The sequence below is a fragment of the Coregonus clupeaformis genome, chromosome 29, assembly GCF_020615455.1.
Source record: "Coregonus clupeaformis isolate EN_2021a chromosome 29, ASM2061545v1, whole genome shotgun sequence".
Classification (NCBI taxonomy): Eukaryota; Metazoa; Chordata; class Actinopteri; order Salmoniformes; family Salmonidae; genus Coregonus; species Coregonus clupeaformis.
The window spans coordinates 33,488,588-33,503,782 of NC_059220.1; the positions used below are offsets into that span (position 1 = coordinate 33,488,588).

Consider the following 15,195-nt stretch of genomic DNA (forward strand, 5'->3'; position numbering starts at 1 on the left):
TCCGTTCCACCTTGCCACACAAACACAATATCCCTTTTTCATTGCACCTCTTTCTATGTTCTCCTCTTTTTTTCACCGTCATACAAACACTATTTCTCTCTTCTCTCCCTCTTTCTCTCTTCTCTCCCTCTTTCTCTCTCCCTCTCTCTTTCTCTCTCCCTCTCTCTTGCTCTCTCCCTCCCTCTTTCTCTGTGGTCACTAACATGCTCATTGAAGCAGTCAGACACAGCTGCAAAGGAAACAGCCAACCACTAACCCTAGCCACATTATTAACACAACCACAACCACTAACCCTAGCCACATTATTAACACAACCACAACCATTAACCCTAGCCACATTATTAACACAACCACAACCACTAACCCTAGCCACATTATAAACACAACCACAATCCAACCACATTGTAAACACAAACACATATTGAACACACCCACAGTCACTTTCTTACCACATTATAAACACTTAAACATCACATGAATTCTGTAACAAAGTATATCATCACTGCTAAAACAAATGAAACCAAAACCTTTAAAACAAATGAAACCAAAACATTTAAAACAAATGAAACCAAAACAAAAAATCACAACGATGAGTAAGCAATAAATGTATCTTTAAAATGCCCATTGCCAGCCACGGGAAACAAAACAACACAACATCAAACAACCACTTAACAGGAGCAAGCCCACTGGTACACAACAACCCATTAAAGTGTCAGCACAACTTAGTGTCAGTTACCCTGTGTACTGCTCCTAACCTCATCACAGACCCGGGGAGCATTCATGACAGGGCAGCGTACTGAACGTAACAACAACATTCTACAACGTTGTTCCATTCTGAACGCAGCCCAGACCCTTTATCACTGTAACCTAAACCTACAGAAGGATAATCGCTATGATTCTGAATATGATAGTCGTGTTAGATCCCTAGTACATTAATGGCCTCTGCTATTACAAAGGCATGGAGTGATAATTGTGCAGTGGCAAAATGTGCCGCTAAAATTCACTGATAATTGGCAAAATATGACGGTGATAGTACTACAAGCAAATAGATCACTCACATTCAAACACACACAAATATACACACGGACACGCAGGTAGGAAGAAAACACATGTACAGTACATATAGGCCTGCATGACATACACAACAAACATACACACATACACACAACACATTTTATCTTAAAAAACGAAAAAAGCAACATCTCACGGCACAACGCCTCTCCCTTCTGTGACCTACTTGTTGTGTGTATGTACTGACATGTATGTATAACTACATGTTGTTTAAAAAAAAAGTATGTAAATTGTAAAGTATTTTCTCTGTAATGTCTTTTTTGTTATGTGTCGGACCCCAGTAAGACTCGCTGTCGCCATTGGCGTCGGCTAATGGGGATACTAATAAATCAAATCAAATCAAATCAAATTATTTTCACACACAAACTAAGACATTGAGACATGGAAGAAACAGCAGCACTTTGAATTGGCTTTTGATGTGCGAGTGCGTGTGGCGTGTTTCCCTTCTTACCTTGGGTTATAAAGTGCATGTGCGTCACGCATGTGAGTGGCGTCGAGGTCGTAAGTCTGTTGCATTCTCCACGCGCTGCCGCATTTGCCGTACTTATCTTCACTATTAACCTGGGCCTTTGATACGTTCATTCTACAACACAGAGAATCACAGGGAACAGGGGGTCAGATAGAAGGCCAGCAGTCTGGATGGGGGGTACACAGAGACAGTAGGCCTGACACTTTATACACAGACAGTCAGCCTGTACATAACGTAGTATTATCAAACAGGAAGCCTGAAGATTCTAGGGGGTACACAGAGACAGTAGGCCTGACACTTTATACACAGAAATAGTCATAGAGGTGACCTATGCAGTAAAAAGTCTTACTGACACCACCTTGAATCTATACTATATAGATGTTACAGACAGAGATGGTACAGCCTCTACAGCACAGTATTCACACCATGGGGTCTGAAATACAACAACGACAGACAGTGCTTACCGACACTTTTAACGGCCTGTCGCTACGGTAACGTTTATGGACATCTGTGACAGGCCGCATGCACAGCGGAGGCCTTTAAGGTAAATGTTTAACGGCAGTATTTAACGGACAGTGTTACCTGGGAGAGGGGTGTGTGTGTGACATTAATAGAAGCCCTCCTGGACTGTTTTAATACGGTTCCGGTATTACCGGTCTCGGGATAAAAAGCAAGGAAAAGGGAGGGACTGTTAGATGTCAATCAAAGCCCGCCTCTGCGTCAGGGAAGGAGCTGTCTCCAGGGTGATAAGGTCACCCCTGGCAACAGAATCAGAATCGTCCCCCCAAAAAAAAAAAGGCAGATAGTCGGGACGATTTGATGTCATTCAAGGGAAACTGTGTGTGTGTGTGTGTGTCTATGTTATGAAATTGCTAGGTTTCTACATTAAAAGAGAGAACACAGGGGGAAAGGTCCCTAGACTAATAATATGAATATCTTTATATTATGAGCTAAAAAAATAGACGGTCAAATCTAGTCATTCCACTACGAAAGAAATGTCTTAAAACGCACTGTTAAAATAACAGCAATTGAAAATAAAACCCAACATCTTTAATTTGGATAATCAAATCTGTAAAATGTGTATAAAAGGCTAAAGGTAATGTTTTTCCATGTTCTCTATGCCTTTCCCTCTCGCGTTCTCTCTTCATATTGCTCTCTTTCCATGTTATTCAGCCAAATAATACATTTATACATGTAGCTCAGCTGGTAGAGCATGGCGCTTGTAACGCCAGGGTAGTGGGTTCGATCCCCGGGACCACCCATACACAAAAATGTATGCACGCGTGACTGTAAGTCGCTTTGGATAAAAGCGTCTGCTAAATGGCATATTATATTATTATATACATTTATATACAGCATATAACGTTATTCTTTTGGTGAAATTCAAAAGTACATCAATGCATTTATTGTATATTATAATAAACATATATTACAATAATTATTATGAAGGAAGCAACATACAACGTGAGACAAAATCACTTTAGAGAGAGAATGTGATATTTCCGTAATCTTCTCATTCTGTGTAATACGTTGTGTTCAGTCTGTTGCTATCTCTATGTGTGTACCAGTAAATACTTCCGAACATGGACCTGGTAAAGACATGTTTACCACACAAACACAGACACACCGGGAACACATGTGTGTGTGTGTATCCGGGTCTGCAGGCATGTGTGTACAGTATGCTTGTTTCCATGCCTGGCTTGTGTTTGTGGCTGTTCGTAAATGTCTGTGTGTGTGTGTGTGTGTACAGGGAGAGAACACTCAGTCCTGATGGTGGTGTGTGTGTGTGTTTGTTTGTGGTTGGGCAGGCCGGAAGGCTAGGGCTTAGTGGAAAAAGGCTTGTGCATGTAATGTGTTGCCTTTAGTTCCAGTTGAGTGAATAGGATGAATCGATACTGTTCTGCAGACTCGGTCGGCTCCAACACACAGCTATGGTCAAGCCCCAATTCAGCTCTCTACTGTAGGGGCTCAGATCAATACAGTGCCCATCGCACTATGCATTCACTTACATTAGCAAAAATACTAAAATACCAGCGCCGCGTAGCGGGATTAGCACACCATTGCTTTATTACATTACGCTTTATGGTGTTATAATCGGATGGAGTGTTAAACCTCACACGTTCATAAAATATAAAGGGTTATTTAGGGAGAAAGATTATTCCTTTACAGAGGAGTGGTGAGGGGTTTAGTATACTATATATAAGGCCAAGCAGCAGCGTTAGAAAATAAAAAAAAGTCAACGTACAGCAGTTTCTTAAATTGTACTTTTAGGATGAGAATTACACAAATGTCACTAAATAATCTATGCATTATTTCACACTAAATATATACAATTAAACAACAATTACTACTATTGGGACTCAAATAAATGCCTTAAAAGAAAATATTAGTTTTAGTTATAATCATGCAAAGTCTAATTCAGTCAAAAACATAAAATAAAAAAAACACATTCGCACTACACCATAGACAAGAGTCATTTAAACCACTACAAATGAACAGCAAAACTATTTACTCCCACACAAAGACAACATAACTAGTTGCAACCTATCCATTCATTCATCCATTTCTTGGTGCTAGAGATTGTGAGTTCTGAACAGCAGATGTTGTGAAACATAGGGCCCAGTGGAGATACACAGCACATAGACAGACAGACAGACAGACAGACCTGACAGAGACCTATACATAGATACAACACTACCATACCACCACAGAGAGCGACAGAAAGAGAGAGAGAGAGAGAGAGCGACAGAAAGAGAGAGAGAGAGAGAGAGAGAGAGAGAGAGAGAGAGAGAGAGAGAGAGAGAGAGAGAGAGAGAGAGAGAGACAGAGAGAGAGAGAGAGAGAGAGAGAGAGAGAGAGAGAGAGAGAGAGAGAGAGAGAGAGAGAGAGAGAGAGAGAGAGAGAGAGAGAGAGAGAGAGAGAGAGAGAGAGAGAGAGAGAATGCAACTGCCATCTCAGCACTCTCAGTCCATGGAGGAGAAGAGGGAGAAAACAAACGGAGGTGATAAAACAGGGGGGTGGAAGAGGGGGAGGTGTGGACCCTTAGGAGAAGTATGTCAGGTCCTAACCAAGTCTAGACCCAGCCAAGAAACAAGAGATGTAGGCCTACACAAGTGATACAGAACTAACATTATACAGTACATGGAGAATTTGATAAAAGAGTCAGAATGTCACAATATCTCATATTAGCTCATAATGATAATGGATAATGATAATGTATGGTCGTAATATTTCCTGATTTTGAAAACAAAACCCTCATCATTATTTCAGGAAAATCTATTAACTTACACAAATAAATAAATGCTTCCAAACCATAATTTGAGAACTAAAATAACAGACACATTTTGTATTTAAAAGAAGGTATATAAAAGGTGATGGAATTGGATGGGAGGAGAGGAGAGTAAGAGAGAACAGGAGGGTAGGAGAGCGAGAAAAGAGGGGGACAGAGAGAAGAGAGAGAGAGAGGAACAGAGGGGACATCTGTGAGAGAGCATTAACCTATAGGGTTCTACCTGAACCTATTTCACGCCCCTGTCAGAACGTGTAAGGAACACACACACACACACACACACGGATTAGCACACAGGACAATGAGCCAAATTACGCCAAGTATCTGTGTGTGTGTGTGTCCATGCCTTGCCGATGCTCAGTGACTCACTCAAGTGCTGCTGGTCCATCTGTGAATCGAAGGACCATTACTGTGTGCACACACGTACATGCATGTGTGTGTATGTGTGATGGTGAGGCTGTGATTGATGAGACAGGTGCCATTCTTCCCAATGCAGAAGCAGGAGCCCTGAGGAGCACAAATGCCACCATCACCACCGTCCTCCCCATCTCCCCCCTCACCCCAGGTCATCGAACGCGGCTGTAACTGCCCCCCCAATAACCCCCTAAACATCCCAATACACACACCCAGAAGAAAGCAGAGAGACATTGAGAGTGTGTGTGCTGTTCACTTTGTGCTGTCTATTCTGTACTGGTCTGTGTTTTGGGGTAAGGGTGGTGTCGGTGTTATGGTAGGGAGCAGGTGGGTAGTTCGAAGTGGCTGTGGTGTGTTAGCATTAGTGTGTGTGTGTGTGTGTGTGTCGGGGGCAGGTGGGGTTCAGTGTGTGTGTGTATTTGTGTTAGCGACGGGAGCTGTTAGCGGGGTGAGTGGCAGATGGACTGTCGGCTTTAATACGACTGAGCGTGTGGAAAGGTGACAGCACCGACTGACCCGGGGAGAGGAAGAGGGGGAGAGAGGGGAGAGGAGGGGGAGAGGAGGGACGCTTTCTAAAGGAACGCACTCTAAATGGGGTCGAGGGGTTAGGGGGTTCATAGATGAGAGTCTACAGAAACCCTTTAACAACTCAAACACTATTAACTGCAAACTGGGTTTCTGGGTTTATTTTCACCTAAAAGTACATTTAGCCTATAAACTGTGCTATTCACTTTTCGCAGTCTGCGGTGCTGACAGAATATTTCTGCAGTCCTGTAGAATCTTATAAAGAACACGCGATTAAGAGAAATCGCTAATCAGTCAAAACATTATTTAAAAAATGCAATACTTTGAGCCGATAAAACAGCTAAATAATGAAATTCTGAAATTCTAAAATAACCGTAAAAAATAAACGCATCATTTAACACAAAACAATTATTTACGTATTGGTCACTGAAGAATAAATATTTATTTTAACACTTAATTCAGAGTTGATTTTGTTGTGATTAGGAAGTAGGAACGGCAAGGGCTGATGAACTAGGGTGGTACTGGGGGCACAGTTCAAACACACACACACGCACATACCATGCACGCACGCGCACACACATACTCACAGCTCCGTAGAGCAGCCGGTGTGGTCAAGCACGGCTAAGTGACAACACAACCGAAACCTGGCCAGCACCGCTCTTTAACCGCGACCGTGACCGCAATGCCCAGACATACAAGACACATACACACAGTACAACACACTCACATCGTACACTAGTCTGTTAGTCAGTCTGTCTGTCTGTTCATACAGATTGCTCCTTTAAAAGAAATGCAAAACGATAATTTCATTGCAAATCAAGCTCAATATAACAAAAGTGATGCACAGAGAGCACAATTGCATTTATAGCAGGGCAAAATTAAATCCTGTGTATGACGCACCAGGGAAAATATCTAATAAATCTGCTGCGGATGCAAATTACATTAAATTGTTTTCTATTGCAAGTTAACTATATAATTGATAGAAAATTAAAATGTACTGACTCAATAAAAAAATACTGACTTCAAACAAAAAATGTTCGGTAAAATACTCGGGTTCAAAATAATTTCTCCAAGCAGGGTCCTCACATCTATTCTATAGTTCCAAATGAACGCAACACTAAAGTGGAGAGAGAGAGGGAGAAAGAGGGAGACAGAGAGACAGAGAGACAGGGGATAGGGGATGCCAGGTGGAGAGAGAGAGATGGAGGGGGAGCGAGACATGGAGCTAGAGAGAGAGAGAGAGAGAGAGAGAGAGAGAGAGAGAGAGAGAGAGAGAGAGAGAGAGAGAGAGAGAGAGAGATGGGGCCGTGTCATTTTCTCCCCATCAGGCACACACATGAAGCATGATGGGAGGATGAGAGGAGGAATATTTCACTGTCAGACAAGGGTCTGCGTGGCTATTCATTTGTCCTCCGTACTCTCCCTCTCTCTCTCCCTGCTGCAGGACAATGACAATTGAATCGTTCCACGGCATGTAGAGGAGAGCAGCGCACTCACACACACTCAGCCACGCATTCAAACACAGTCCCTACGGAGCGTGTGAGAGAGAGATGGAAATTAGGTGGAAAAGAGAGAGAGAGAGAGACCTTTTGAACTCACACACCCTCAGACATGCAGGTTCTCTTCAGTGTAAATGTACATTTTATTGTGTCCTGGTCACCTGTGTCTCCTCCCATTAAAAGTGAGTGAGAGCACTAGAAACCACGAGCATGTCACACACACTGCTTCCCACATACACTGCTTCTCACCGACCAGAGTCTCTGTCTCCCGGCCGCATGCAAACCCAACTAGCTCTCACAGTCTCACGTCAGAGTTAGACGTTCATCCATGTTTCTCAAACGTCAAATTTAGAAGTTGTTCCAAACTTCCACCATCCCCGTCCAAAACATGCTAGCAAAATCAAAACCTACTTGAAGGTAACAGCGCTCACGGTTGACCCTAGTGGTTGATTTCCACGTCATCTCAGACATAGATGGACGTCAAATACTGACTTGTATCACGGGTGACCTGTCTGTGCAAACCAGCAGCAGCAGGCCGCCCTAATTGATAAGCAAAACAGACCTATTACTTAACCCTCTTCCCCTTGCTTCTCACTCTCACACACACACACACACACACACACACACAGGCCTGCCTAGCCCTTTGCACTTAGACAGAGCTACTAAATAGTTTACACAGTGGCCTGAATTTGCATCAAACAGCCACCTTTACTTCAACCACATAGGAAGGACAGAACACAAATAACAATGTTGTTGGCTTCTATAATCTGTGTAATTATAACAGTATTATTTTGGCCATGGAGGTATGTGAAAGACCACTATCCCTAGTGCTGAAAAAAAAAACACAAATCATGGAGATGACATGATAAACGATCACCTGTCAATTCACACTATCTCTCTTTTTCTAGACGAAGATTTAAAAAAATAAAAAGGGAGCGCCGGGATGCTTGAATGACGGAGGAGCGGAATCCGCAAGGGGGCGAGAGGAGCGAAGGAATGGAGAGAGAGAGAGAGAGGGACAGAGAGAGAGATGGGGGGATGAGTGTAGCAGAGAGGAACTGAATTGAAAGGTGGGAAGGGTTCCGCCTCTGTAGCAACAGCGACATGGGGTGTAATTGCTAATTGCAACGCGTACCTCTTGAATGGTGCGGCCGTTTCTGTGTGCCTCAGCTGGTGTTGTCCATCTTAAGGCTATTTCAAGTCCTCATAAAAGCCAACACTTTTATGAGGAAACCAGCCAGGTCGTGCAAGATCCACTTCGAAATCCGACGTCCGTCCATGTACCCAGGATGTCGGGAGATGCCTTCAAAACCAGCCACTAGGGGCAACGGTGAGCAATACTACCATCAAGTATGCTTGGGTTTTGCTAGGGTGTTGTGGACGTGGGTGGTGGATGGGCGTAAGCTGCAAGCTCTGGCTCAGAATTAGGCGACAGCAGTGGAGACCAAAATATCTCAAAATATGGAGAAACTTTGAAATTTGATGTTTGGAGAAATGTGGACTAACATCAGAATCTGAAGTCAAATTGGTCAAACCGTGAGATCTTGTTGACACACACACTCACTCACACACACACACACACACACACACACACACACCCCAGTCACACACCCCAGTCACACACCCTGATGGATTGAACATAAATCAGATAAATTGACAATCACATCATCAAGGCCTCCTCCTCTTTTTATCCTTGGCTTTCTGCTCACATTAGTAGCCGAGTGTGTGTGCTCGTGTGTGTGATTTTGTTGTACGTGCATGTGCTTGTGTGTGTCTGTGTATCACTGAGTGTGTGTTGTGTGTTTGTCAACGTGTGTAAAATTTAATTTTACGTGTGTGTGTGTGTGTGCACGTCCACAGAAGCACGTATTGCTCTCCGTCTCTCAGGGGTGAATGGGTCTGCTCAGGAGGCTCTGTCTTTTAACCACAGTTAATTACCCTTCGAATGCCTCACACCCTGCACAAGAGGGGCCACCACCGCCACCGTGTGTGTGTTTGTGAAGACAATGGGACAGCAGGGGCCACGGTGTAACACATATGCATAAAAATACACCCTATGACACCTCTACACACCAGCCTGATCGGGCAGGGGGCTAAGCCACACACACACACACACACACATATACATACACAATCACCGCAGCACAAACCCACAAACAGATGCGCGCACACACACACACACACACACACTCAGCACAGCACATATTGACATGATTTGACAGATGAATTAAGTAAATGATTTTATAAGGAGATTAAAAGGAATTTAATTTACGCAATCTCCCTCGATTCCCCTGATCCCTTCCTCCAGTGCTTTCATCTCCTCCACACAGAGAACGACAGAACGAGAGACATAAAATCATAAACTTTTCTCTAGGCTGGTTAGTTATATCAGAATGTGGTGTGATCTGTAGAAGGAGGAGGCTCTCACTTGGACACGGACAGAGTTCTCCATTAGAAACCATTCATTACAAAATGATAGATCTGTTAGGGAATGACCTATTATTCTAGTGGAGGGACTCTGTTCTAGTGGATGCCTTTATTATAATTGTAAAACTAAAGTGAGAATTTATTTTATACTGTAAATGCAAATCATCTTGTCTTTTCAATTTAATTCAGGACATGAAGGTATAATCCAGTCAAATCCCCCTAAAATCTAAACAGGCATACTCAGTTTGTTTAAATTGTTACTGTAATAAAAATGTACACATATGTTAAATACACCACATTCGTGCTAGAGAATGCAAAATCGTGAAAAGAGCTACAAAAAAATACAATAATGCAATTGCTTAGAATATATATTATTTAAATGTCCTAAATATAAAATGTGCATAATCATTACATTTTATATCACTGTCCTATCTGCAAAACTGTAAAGCAATTTTACACATATACACAAGAACAGGGTGCATTGTCGGCTCTCTGACAAAGTGTTTTTAGGAATGCTAAAAGATGCTAAAATACATTATCTCCCTTATGTTTTTTAATTAGTCACATTCCAAACATTGAAAATCATATCCTTTATATAGTGCATCGAGTACATAAATAAGTTACCGTATACATCCAATTAAAAAAATATATAACATTTAAATGTGCAATTTAAAAAATCACATGCACCACCCTTTATCTGGGACATAGATACACAGTAATATCTGACAATATATCTAAAGTGTTCTACAAAACACACAATCCGCAAAATACACCTTCACAGGTTCAAGAATCGGTCCAAGCCTTTCAAATCATTCCACTATTCTTTCAATCCAAAACCCGTCTTGACAATCTGCATTCACCATCCCCGTGACCTCTAGGAATAACCAGCAACAACAAACACACTAAATAAATTAAACTAAGTAAGAGGGGAACAACCCTTAATGACATGCAAATTAAATGTATGTTCAGGCATGAAGGGAATATAATTATGATAATCGTCAAAATGGCACTTGTTGTTATTATTATTATCATTATCCATAATATATCAATTAGTATCCCACTCGTCAATTTCTATGTAGGAGGTGAGCGAGGAGCGAGCGGTGAGAGAGGTGAGTAATGACTATGAGTAAAGCCTGGGTACGGCCGGTACTAAGGGAGGGATTCAGACGGTGTGTTTCTCTATGAGAAGCGACTCTAACCCCGGATAACTAATGACGCTGAGACAGGGGAAAACCAGGCTAAAGCCCATCGTTATAGACAGTAGAAAAGACTGTCTCCTGAATCTTCTGTGTCTCCTTACAATCTACATGTCCTTCACACTTTCTAAGCTCCTCTCGCTATATCTCAGTCACACCACTGCAATTCACACACTCTCCTTACAAAATGCTCAAATATACCATATTCTCAAATACAGTCAATTCTCAAATATACAAAATCCATAAATTCATCATAAAATCATGTACATTTCCTGTCTTATCTGTGTCATTTAGAAATAAATAATTGTGTATATTTACACAAGGTTTCCGAAGAGGAGAAGTATATTCCAAAGCTAGGGTTTTACACCCACCGTATCCACATAACAACACACACACTGTTCAAACACACCCCCACAAACACACACGTACAGAAAGTCGGTAGGCATACAGGTAGAGTGGTTGGGTTGTGTACCTTCACATTAATGACCTTTTATTTCTCTCTATGTAGATTACCAATCTAGCCATTCTTTCTCTCTATGTTATTAACCTCTGGTCTGTGTGTGTGTGTGTGTGTGTGTGTGTGTGTGTGTGTGTGTGTGTGTGTGTGTGTGTATAGTCTGTAAGAAGGCTGGAAAGCGAGGCTCCACTTTAGAAGCGTTATCAGCGTTCAGACACAGTCCAGGGCAGGGGTTAAGAGTGCCGTGGTTTCCTTTAGAAACACTGGAACAAAGTCAACTTGTCCAGCTCTTCTCTTCACTCTATCTATCGCTCAATTGTTTTCTCCTTATTCTATTCACATTACTTAAGACCGAGCGTTACCAAACAGAGTACGGAGCGTGCGATTTGGGAATTATTCATTTTTCCAAAACCAGGACTTCTATTTGATTTAGACTCTACATTTTAGATCATTCTGTCACCTGGAATTCTCCTCAAATGTATTTATGAAATACAATAAAGTAACTAACTAAAACATTTATTTTATAATCTTCTGGCGATTGTCACTGTTCTCTGTGTTGTGTGTCTGTAGACAGAGAGGTATGGGATTGATGCTCCCTGTCCCTGATTCTCTATTTACATAAAACACTCGACACACACACACACACGGTCCTCTCTGTCCACATCCGCCTGCCTGCTCCACCAGCCAGTTAATCTGCATTTTTAACGCTGTCCTTAACACAAGCCAAAAAGAGCAAAGCGCTGGCTAAAGGAGCAGCGTGTGTGTGTGGTGTGTCCGTGCGGAGCGGCGCAGCGCGCTGTTGTCTCTAATGCCACGGCAGGGCCACATGCTGTGCTGGCCGTCTGAAATTCAAGCTCTCCTGGCATTTAAGAGCGCTTTCTCCCCCTCCTCCTCCCCCTGCCGCTTCTATCCGTTCCCTCTCCCTCCTGGTCGCCCCGCTCCCCCTCTCACTCTGTCGGCTGGCTGACGGACAGCCCTCACACACGCTGAACACACTGACCCTACCTAATAAACTAAGACTTAAACCTCCCATACCACACACACACTCTCTATTATAAAGTGGATCATAAAGCAGTATGGCTCTCTGTGCTGGGACCGACATGCCAGAGTGTATGTGTGGGAGAGTGTGTGTCCTACTCAGGTGGAGCGGCAGAAATTCAATTCCTCACGCTGAGTGAGGGCTTCTGTCTGTACCGTAGCCCAGCAAAGGTAGACAGACGCATACTGTTACACTGTTACACACAGTCAAACAGACACATTTTCACACACTACCTGACAGCGGAAACAACCTTGACATGCTACCAGCCACCTCCGCAGCATCAAACAAAATAACACACACACTCCTACTAACAAACACGAGCACGGCACACACAGACACACACAGTCAAAGGCATTCACAATGACAAGAAGTAAGAAAATAAGTAGTAAAAAGGTAAAATTTACCTACTCTTGTTCAGAGTGTAGGGAGAAATATTCAGGCAGGGAAAGTTCTATGGAATCCATCTGCGCACTGCCACCATAATGTGAGAAAGCCTCCTCTATAAATCAAAGTTTTTTTCTGCTCTCCTCCTCCTCTCCTGTCCTCCTCTCTCTCTCTCTCTCTCTCTCTTCTCTCTCTTCTCTCTCTCTCTTCTCTCTCTCTCTCTATTGCCGTTCCTGTCAGAGCACTGCAATCAGACACAGTGGTCCTCCTTGTGACAAGCCTATAGGCACAGCAGCCAGCTAGTTGGGACCAAAAGCTCTAGCACTCTTCTAATCAAGGACTTAAAGCCACGATTGGAGCTCATTAATATGTAGCAAGGCTTTGCATATGTAGTCCCTCTGGCCCATCCGGGCTGCTCATTGGTGGACGGGCGGCCAATGGCAGAGGGGCTCGGTCTGCATGCACGGAGAGAGAGAGAGAGAGAGCAGCCGAGCAGGTGGAGAGTGGAGGGCAGAGACAAAGAGAGAGAGAATGGGACGGAGGGAGGGAGGGGGCAGAGGAATAACGACAGTGAGCGGTGAAGAGAGAGAGAGAGAGGTGAGGAGAGGGGGATTTAAAGAACCAGTGCATTCTCTCTCTCTCTCTCTCTCTCTCTCTCTCTCTCTCTCTCTCTTCGCTCTCTCTCTTTCTCTCTCTCTCTGTCTCTCTGTCTCTCTCTCTCTCTGTCTCTCTCTCTCTCAGGGCAGTTGTTATCAGTTCATTCTGTAAAGTGGGGAGATAAAGGCTCTCAGACCAGGGTGATACCAAATGTTGTGAATGAAGCCGCGCCATGCAAATACACCGTTCCATCTGTTTATTGGCAAGTCTGTCATTCTCTCAGTCCCTCTGTTCTTTTCCTTCTCTTCCTTTATTCTCCCTCTCTAACGCTCTACCCGTCTGTCTGAAAGTGACAAGATTAGTCAAATGAAGCAATTCCTCTGACCGTCATGTGTTCAAAGCGCGTGCTCACGCTATGATTTCTGCATATGTCCGCTGGACAGAGTGAGACAGGGTAAAAGGATCAAAGGAGGACATTTATTTGTCATGTTATTTTAACATTTCCCAGTAAAGTACGTGCTGAAAATCCAAGCTTGGCCTCACTCAAGCAATAGGTGGATATCCCGTTATGTTACATCAGTTAGTTTCATAATGGAATTGATTTCAGTGTCTTTCACACTCTCCAAAAAGGAAAATTAAATGAAAAACCCATAACCATCTCAGCAGTAAAATAGGGAGTATATTTCCCAGTCCGAGATTCTGGACTGTCTTTGTTGTGGAATGATTGAGGAATGATTTGCAAACGATTTGGGAATGATTGGGACATGTTTTTCCCGGCGCTGGCTGTGTCCTTTCCATGCGCATGTCAGCGACTCCCCGCCTTCCAACCCCAGCAGGGACTGTATTCTCGGCTCCTCGGAACGACGCAATTCCCACTGCTAGGAAAATTCAGGAGCACCGGCATTCCGCTAACTATTGTGTTTCTCAGCTGAGTAGTGGGTGTTAATAGTCTCTGACTGGCTCTGTGCTCCACACACACACAGGGGGATGAACCCTATTTCCTCTAACATGTATTTCCCTTTCTTTTTTATTCTCTCTCTCCCCCTGTTCTGTGTTATCATCTCTCCCCTGGACGGATGAGAGAATGAGGGAGCGGAGGGGTGGAAAGGGGGGATGTACAGATGAAAGAGAAGTGTTGTGATTATCAGGTTTGGAGGAACAGAGATAAAAACATCTCCCCAAACCAATCTGGTCGGTGGCCCTGCTTAGAAGCGTGTGTGTGTGCGTGTGTATTTCAACACAGACTCATACACATAGAACAAAAAGTGACTGATCTATCTCTGATCTAATCCTATATTAATACTTTTCCAATAAAAGATAAATACTGTATTTCACCTAGTATCCACCAAATGGATGTGATTTAAAATCAACATTTCCCTCCCCTATTTTCTCACTGTGTTAATAGATCATTAGCAACGAGCGACTATTGCTGCATGCCTAGAGATAACTGTGGCATCATAGGAGGGCCATCCATTCATCCTTCTATTAATTAAAACATGATCATATGAGGAAATCATTATGGGGTGTGAGTTATGAGGGCTATAACACCCCACACGCACACGCACATACACACCCGTCTGGCCAGGCATACCTCTGTTATGATGTATCCTTCAGTCTATATGCATCGACAAAGATGAGTTGGAATCAATGCAGCTTTCTCTTGGCTGTAAACAAATACTTTAGCAGAGACGTACGGCCCTCTCTCTCTCTCTCTCTCTCTCTCTCTCTCTCTCTCTCTCTCTCTCTCTCTCTCTCTCTCTTCTCTCTCTCTCTCTCTCTCTCTCTCTCTCTCTCTCTCTCTCTCTCTCTCTCTCTCTCTCTCTCTGTC

General features: G+C 43.2%; 1 protein-coding gene across 4 annotated transcripts in view; it reads right to left on the reverse strand.

Moving 5' to 3' along the window:
* LOC121545064 (estrogen-related receptor gamma) overlaps positions 1–13,132 on the reverse strand; it is a 96,136-nt gene extending 83,004 nt beyond the window's left edge. The window contains exons 1-2 of one of the 4 annotated variants that reach the window (XM_041855424.2): positions 12,795–13,132; positions 1,523–1,654 (exon numbers count right to left, since the gene is read on the reverse strand). In XM_041855424.2, coding sequence (XP_041711358.1) covers positions 1,523–1,654; positions 12,795–12,850 — 188 coding nt within the window. In that variant the 5' untranslated portion in view covers positions 12,851–13,132. Of the gene's footprint in view, positions 1–1,522; positions 1,655–12,790 lie in introns of all 4 variants that reach the window. The other 3 variants (XM_041855423.2, XM_041855425.2, XM_041855427.2) reach the window with 3 other exon arrangements.
* Between the last annotated feature and the right edge of the window lie 2,063 nt (positions 13,133–15,195).